A 7,505-nucleotide genomic window follows, 5' to 3' on the forward strand; every position below is an offset into this window, starting at 1 on the left:
CGGGCCCGCCCTCCTCCTCAGGGACGGCCTCAGCCCCGCCCCCACCCCAGTCAGCGGCCGGCGAGGCGCCGGGGTGGTCCTGCCGGGTCTGGGTGGACGCTGCTCGGTTCAGCCTCCCGGGCTGGCGGTCTCCGGGGACCGGGAGGGGGAGGGGCTCCTGCCGGCCGGCCCCGGGGGTGGGTGGGTCCCCCCCCCCGTGCCTCTGGGCCGTGAGCGGCGCAACCCCGGAACGGCCGGGCTGCTTGGGTGCCCGCCGGGTGGGAGAGGCCGGACACGGCGCACACAGAGACGTGTGGGATTCAGCTTAGCAACCCAGGCATGGACGCCCCGGCCCTTAAAGAGAAACTTATCTGTAATTAAAATCATGCACAAGTTTTGGAAAGAGCTGTTTACACCCGAGAAGAAAGCTGATTGTGGAAATGAATAGGCCTCCGCCGGGGGTGGGAGTGTGTAACTCAGCAATCGACCCCCCTCCTCCCCGCGGGGCGCTCCCCCGGCCCCCCCAGGGCCTCCGCCGGGGGTGGGAGTGTGTAACTCAGCAATCGACCCCCCTCCTCCCCGCGGGGCGCTCCCCCGGCCCCCCAGGGCCTCCGCCGGGGGTGGGAGTGTGTAACTCAGCAGTCGACCCCCCTCCTCCCCGCGGGGCGCTCCCCCGGCCCCCCCAGGGCCTCCGCCGGGGGTGGGAGTGTGTAACTCAGCAGTCGACCCCCCTCCTCCCCGCGGGGCGCTCCCCCGGCCCCCCCAGGGCCTCCGCCGGGGGTGGGAGTGTGTAACTCAGCAATCGACCCCCCTCCTCCCCGCGGGGCGCTCCCCCGGCCCCCCCAGGGCCTCCGCCGGGGGTGGGAGTGTGTAACTCAGCAATCGACCCCCCTCCTCCCCGCGGGGCGCTCCCCCGGCCCCCCCAGGCCTCCGCCGGGGGTGGGAGTGTGTAACTCAGCAGTCGACCCCCCTCCTCCCCGCGGGGCGCTCCCCCGGCCCCCCAGGGCCCCCGCCGGGGGTGGGAGTGTGTAACTCAGCAATCGACCCCCCTCCTCCCCGCGGGGCGCTCCCCCGGCCCCCCCAGGGCCTCCGCCGGGTGGCCGGCACCCGGTGCCCACGATGACCTCATCCAGCCTCAGGGGCCTCCGCGAGGGCCGGCGGCCATTCCCGGGGGGCCTGGAGGAACGGGCTGCGCGCTCGGCGCCTCCGCTCGCCAGCGATAAATTAGCCCAGTTAAAATCAGCGGGACGCGTGTACTCAACGCTGATGTTTCCCTGCACGCAGACGGTGGCGTCGCCCGGGCGGCGGGCGGCATCCATCACCAGGTGCGGGATTTAGGGGACAGCACCGCCGCCCGCCGCCCGGGCCCTCGACACAGCCGCCTCTCGGCCGGCGGGGGCCGTGGGAAAGTGATGGAGGGGGGGCCGGCGCGGCCAGGTGCTGAAGGGGGGGGGCCGCGGCCTCCTCCCCTCCCCACGCCTGGAGCCGCCCCCCCCCCCCGCCCGGGGTCGGCCCCTCCCCACGCCTGAACCCTCCCGCAAGAACCCCAGGACCTGGGAATGTGCCCTAGTGGCAAGAGTGCCTGCCTCGTATACATGAAGTCCTGGGTTCGATGCCTCAGCACCACATCTATAGAAAAAGCCAGAAGCGGCGCTGTGGCTCAAGTGGCAGAGTGCTAGCCTTGAGCAAAAAGAAACAGGGGACAGTGCTCAGGCCCTGAGTCCAAGCCCCAGGACTGGCAAAAAAATAATAATAATAATAAGAAAATGGTTTCATTTTAATAATCTCAGGAAGATTAAGGTTCCTGGGAGTCAATTGAAGCAAGGGAGTCAGAGTCCGTACGCTGAACACAGAGGCTACTGAAAGCGTGAGGAGCAGCGGCTGGAAGGCCGTGCAGAGGGGCCCGGGTTTGGCTGGGCCAGGAGGGCGTGGGGTCACGGGGAAGCGGCTGACTGCGGTGGGAGGTGTGGCTGGAAGGCAGAGACCCCCACCAGGGCCACCGCTGGTCACGGCAGCCTCACCCACTTGGCCCTGGGGGTCAGGCGCCGGGCGGGACGATGTCTTGGGGGTCAGGTGCTGGGCGGGTCGATGTCTTGGGGGTCAGGCGCTGGGCGGGACGATGCCTTGGGGGTCAGGCGCTGGGCGGGACGATGCCTTGGGGGTCAGGCGCTGGGCGGGACGATGCCTCGGGGGTCGTGGGGGTCAGGCGCCGGGCCGGCAGGTTGCGCCAATCCCTCCCCCAGGCAGGCAGGAGCAGGTAGAGGACAGGCATCAGGCATGACGGTCGGCGACTGGCCAGTCTGCCCGGTGCCCTGACCACCACAGGCCTTGGCGGCGGGTGCTGACGAGGGCACACACCCTGGCCCTCCCCGGAGCCCGGGCTCCACAGGAGGGGCCTCGTGCGGGGCCCAGGCGGGTGGAGAGGCTCTCTGCGGGTGCTGAGCGGGCTGGGACTCAGAGAAGACGCTGGCGAGGGTGTCCAGCAGTCCAGCGTTCACAGAGGGGACCCGATATGGGCCGCGGACGCCGCGCAGGGCACGTTCCTTGTTTCTCCATTAAGAGGTTGTGGTGGTGGAGGAGCCACGAGCCACAAGGGCGGCCCGGGCAGGACTCCGTCCCCTGGTGGCACTGGGGTTAGAACTCCCTCCCAGGCGTGAGCCCACCACTCCCCAGCCCACAGCGGCCCAGTGACCAGGGTCCTCCTCCGCCTCCCTCGGGAGCCCCCAGCACCTGGCTTGACTGAGCCCAGGGAGCAGGGTGCTCATGGGGCACATTTCACTGCAGATGAGGCTGAGGCCAGAGGCCAGACACCACGGCAAGGCTCCAGCCCTACCTACAGAGCTGCCTCCTCCAGGACTCCACACCTGTGGGGCCTGCAGATGGCCTGGGCTGGAGGACCTGGAGTGTTTGTGGCCCAGAGAATCCTGCCCGTGCAAGGACAGACTCCCCCTGCAAGGACAGACTCCCCCTGCAAGGACAGGTTCCCCATGCAAGGACAGACTTCCCGTACAAGGACAGACTTCCTGTGCAAGGACAGACTTCCTGTGGAAGGACAGACTTCCTGTGCAAGGATAGACTTCCTGTGCAAGGACAGACTTCCCGTGCAAGGACAGACTCCCCCTGCAAGGACAGACTCCCCCTGCAAGGACAGGTTCCCCATGCAAGGACAGACTTCCCGTGCAAGGACAGACTTCCTGTGGAAGGACAGACTTCCTGTGCAAGGACAGACTTTCTGTGCAAGGACAGACTCCCCCTGCAAGGACAGACTCCCCCTGCAAGGACAGACTTCCTGTGCAAGGACAGACTCCCCCTGCAAGGACAGACTTCCTGTGCAAGGACAGACTTCCTGTGCAAGGATAGACTTCCTGTGCAAAGACAGACTTCCCGTGCAAGGACAGACTCCCCCTGCAAGGACAGACTCCCCCTGCAAGGACAGACTTCCCGTGCAAGGACAGACTTCCTGTGCAAGGATAGACTTCCCGTGCAAGGACAGACTTCCCGTGCAAGGACAGACTCCCCCTGCAAGGACAGACTCCCCCTGCAAGGACAGGTTCCCCATGCAAGGACAGACTTCCTGTGCAAGGACAGACTCCCCCTGCAAGGACAGACTTCCTGTGCAAGGACAGACTTCCTGTGCAAGGACAGACTTCCTCTGGAAGGACAGACTCCCCCTGCAAGGACAGACTTCCTGTGCAAGGACAGACTCCCCCCTGCAAGGACAGACTTCCCGTGCAAGGACAGACTTCCCCTGCAAGGACAGACTTCCTGTGCAAGGACAGACTTCCTCTGGAAGGACAGACTCCCCCTGCAAGGACAGACTTCCCGTGCAAGGACAGACTTCCTGTGCAAAGACAGACTTCCCGTGCAAGGACAGACTCCCCCTGCAAGGACAGACTTCCTGTGCAAGGACAGACTTCCCCTGCAAGGACAGACTTCCCATGGAAGGACAGACTTCATCCATGCAAGGACAGACTTCCTGTGCAAGGATAGACTCCCCCTGCAAGGACAGACTTCCCCTGCAAGGACAGACTTCTGTGCAAGGACAGACTTCCTCTGGAAGGACAGACTCCCCCTGCAAGGACAGACTTCCTGTGGAAGGACAGACTTCCCCTGCAAGGACAGACTTCCCCTGCAAGGACAGACTCCCCCTGCTAGGACAGACTTCCTGTGGAAGGACAGACTCCCCCTGCAAGGACAGACTTCATCCATGCAAGGACAGACTTCCTGTGGAAGGACAGACTCCCCCTGCAAGGACAGACTTCATCCATGCAAGGACAGACTTCCTGTGGAAGGACAGACTCCCCCTGCAAGGACAGACTCCCCCTGCAAGGACAGACTTGGTCCCATGGGGGCACAGAGTCCCTATGCTAGGATGGCTCCCTGACAAGGACGGGCGCCCTGGCCAGGACAGACTGTCCCCCAGGGCAGGCTGCCCCTGCCGGACGGCCCCGCACCTCCCCATGCCCGGGCCTGCCCTTGTGAGCTGCCCAGGGCCCGTTCTGTGCCTTGAGCTTGGGGTATCAAGGCACCCGGCACAATCCAGCCCCCCTCCAGGCGTGGGGCCATGCAGGGAGCCGGGGGGCTTCCTGAGCCCGGGGTCTCCCGGACAGACCAGGGCACCGCCCCGTGGCCCTCTGCCCTCCGGCCCGGCCCCGGGCCCTCGGCGGGCAGGCACCTTGTGCGGGGTCGCCCCGCGGCTGCCCGCTGGGGGAGGGCACTTCCTCCAGGGCCCGCCCTTCTGGGCTCCCCTGAGGCCCGTACGTGGCCCGGGCCCTGGGGGTGGCGTGGGCCCCGTCGGGGGCGGGGGGGGCGGGGCGGGGGGCTGGGGCGCGGCCGGGTTAGCTTCTAATTTAAAGTCTCTAACCAAAATACAATGGACTTTTGACATACAAATATTAAAAATTAAATTTCCCGAGTTCATTATCTGATAATTAGAACTGAATAACGTCTTAACTGAGAGGCCGCCCCACGCAGGCCCAGTCAGTTCCACTTAAGATTCCATTAGACCGGTGTCGGAGCAGTAAGTAATGGACCATAAAATTTAATTTGGAAATGATCTCGTGCCGTGATGGAGCGATAGCGCTCACAAAGGAGGCGGCGGGCGCCCGGCGCGGGGAGGGAGCCCCACGCCGCCGCCGCCCGGGAACACGTGTTCCTGGCTTTCTTCTCCTTTCTGGGCCCTCGGTATTTAAGAGTCAGCCCTGACCGGTGTCGCCGCGGTGTGTAATTACAAAGATCCCCCGATCGCGTCGGCGGGGCTGCGGGGGGCTGATGCGCAGCCGCCTGCCTCGTCTGCATGCGCGGCCGCCCTCCCGGGACCTCCCTGGCGGGTGCCACGTCCAGCCACGGCACGCCTGGGGGCGGGCAGAGGGGAGAGGAGCCCCCCCCCGAAGGCCACCCCCATCCCTGGCGGGAGCCGAGCCCCCCCCGAAGGCCACCCCCATCCCTGGCGGGAGCCGAGCCCCCCCCCGAAGGCCACCCCCCCATCCCTGGCGGGAGCTGAGCCCCCCCCGAAGGCCACCCCCCATCCCTGGCGGGAGCCGAGCCCCCCCGAAGGCCACCCCCATCCCTGGCGGGAGCCGAGCCCCCCCCCCGAAGGCCACCCCCATCCCTGGCGGGAGCCGAGCCCCCCCCCGAAGGCCACCCCCCATCCCTGGCGGGAGCCGAGCCCCCCCCGAAGGCCACCCCCATCCCTGGCGGGAGCCGAGGGCCACGGGGAGGGGGGAGGCCAGGCCTGCGCGGTCGGGGGGCTCCTCGTGCTCCTCGGCGGCCTTCCGGCGTCCGGGGGGACCCTGACCCGGGCGTGGGCGGCCTCTCCCCGGGTCAGGGTCCCCGGGCCAGCCTGCTCCGGCTGGCCCGGGCCCGGGGACCCGAGCGGGGGTGTCAGCCCTCGGTGGCCCTGCCCTGCTCCTCCGCAGACCGCGACGGCCGCGGGGTCCTCACCCGGACGCCGCCCCCAGGCGGGGGCGAGCCGGGGCCGGTCCGGGTCAGGACGCGCGGGGTAAGTCCGGCGGCGAGTGCCCGGCACAGCGTGGCCCGGGCAGCCCCGGGCTCGGCGCCCCGGCCGCGCCAGGGAAGAGCCCGGCCCTGCCCCCGCCGACCCCGCCGGGCACCGCCACGCGGGCCCCCGTCAGCAGCCCGGCTGTCTGCCTGCCACGGAGCCCCTGGAAGCGTCCAGAATTAATTCTTGTTCCCCGGCACGCGTGACCCCCATGTACGCAGCCCCGGCGGCTCTGGTGAGCAGCCGGCTCTGCGTCTTATCTCGGGAGCAGCCTCATTTGTTACTTCCCGCTGAATACACCCACTCCCATTATTTCTGTAATTCTTGGCAATAACAACCCTTCCCCTAATGAAACCTGCATTATTGGAAGGTTGCTGTCCTGACCCAGCGGAGATTAGCTGTGTTCTCTGTTATTACTACATATGTAATTGTATAATTGATTTTAAAATTTACTTTTGTGTCCCCACATCATAAAGTAAGGAGCCCATTAGGGGGGGAGAAATATAATGAATATATCTCTACCCACTTCTGCCCGGGGAGAGGGTGGGGTGGGGCGGGCCCCCCTCAGCCACCCTGGGGCCCGCCGTCTCTGTCTCTGACGGCCCCTCCCGGAGCAGGGGTCCCTGGAGGGGAGCAGTGCCTGTGCCTCTTGCGGGGGGGGGGCAGCCTTATCTGGGGCCGTCCGGGGGCCCGTGGCTCCCAGGCCCAGAGGCCCACCTCCCGCCGAGGGCCCAGGTCGCACGCGGGAGCACGGCCCCTTCTGAGGCCGCGTGCGGGGGGGGGGGGGGGGGCTGCGCGGAGGTGGAGAGCCGAGGGCAGGCCGCGGCACGGGGCCGTGGCGGCCGTGGTGTCTGCGCCCCGGGGGCCAGGGACGGCCGCAGCAAGAGGGCGCAGCCCGTCCAGACCGCTAGCCCCCACTCACTTGGGCCTCCGAGGCCTCCTCGCCGCGCGTGGACACCCCGAGCCTGCCCGTCCACCTTCTGCCCCGACGAGGCAGGGGCTCCGTGGACCCCACACTCCTCCCTGCGGGAGCGGCCCTGGCCAGGCCGCGTCCTCCGCTGGCTCTGCCCACCGCCGCCTGCGGGGGGGCCCCCCCGGGGAGCCCGCCGGCGAGGCCGGTGCATGGGGCGCGGCTGCCGCCCAGGCACCCGAGGCTCCCCGGGGGAGGTTTCTTTCCTCCTGTCCAGCAGCTTCACTGAGACTGACCGGCGGCCACCGACGCGGACACTTGGTTCTGCACGGTCAGTTATACAACCCTTTTCTTCTTTTTTGTTGTCGGTCATGGGGCTTGAACTCTGGGCCTGGGCCCGGCTCAAGGCTAGCGCTCCACCGCTTTGACCACAGCCCCACTTCCAGTTTTCTGATGATTCATTGGAGATAAGTCTCACGGACTCTCCTGCCTGGGCTGGCTTTGAACCGTGAAACTCAGATCTCAGCCTCCCGAGTAGCTAGGGTGACAGGCGCAAGCCCCCGGCACTCGGCCAGTGACACAGCCATTTGCAGACGGGTTCAGAGCGTCGTCTCC

At 67.2% G+C, this 7,505-nt stretch overlaps 1 protein-coding gene across 1 annotated transcript; it reads left to right on the plus strand.

Annotated features, from left to right (window-relative positions):
- The first annotated feature begins 1,098 nt into the window (after positions 1-1,098).
- Positions 1,099-6,163, plus strand: LOC125364569 (proline-rich protein 2-like). The gene is made up of 2 exons (XM_048364163.1): positions 1,099-1,304; positions 5,578-6,163. The coding sequence occupies exons 1-2, from the start codon at positions 1,099-1,101 to the stop codon at positions 6,161-6,163; spliced, it is 792 nt and encodes a 263-aa protein (XP_048220120.1).
- Positions 6,164-7,505: the final 1,342 nt, after the last annotated feature.

Source organism: Perognathus longimembris, chromosome 16 (genome assembly GCF_023159225.1).
Source record: "Perognathus longimembris pacificus isolate PPM17 chromosome 16, ASM2315922v1, whole genome shotgun sequence".
Taxonomy (NCBI): domain Eukaryota; kingdom Metazoa; phylum Chordata; class Mammalia; order Rodentia; family Heteromyidae; genus Perognathus; species Perognathus longimembris.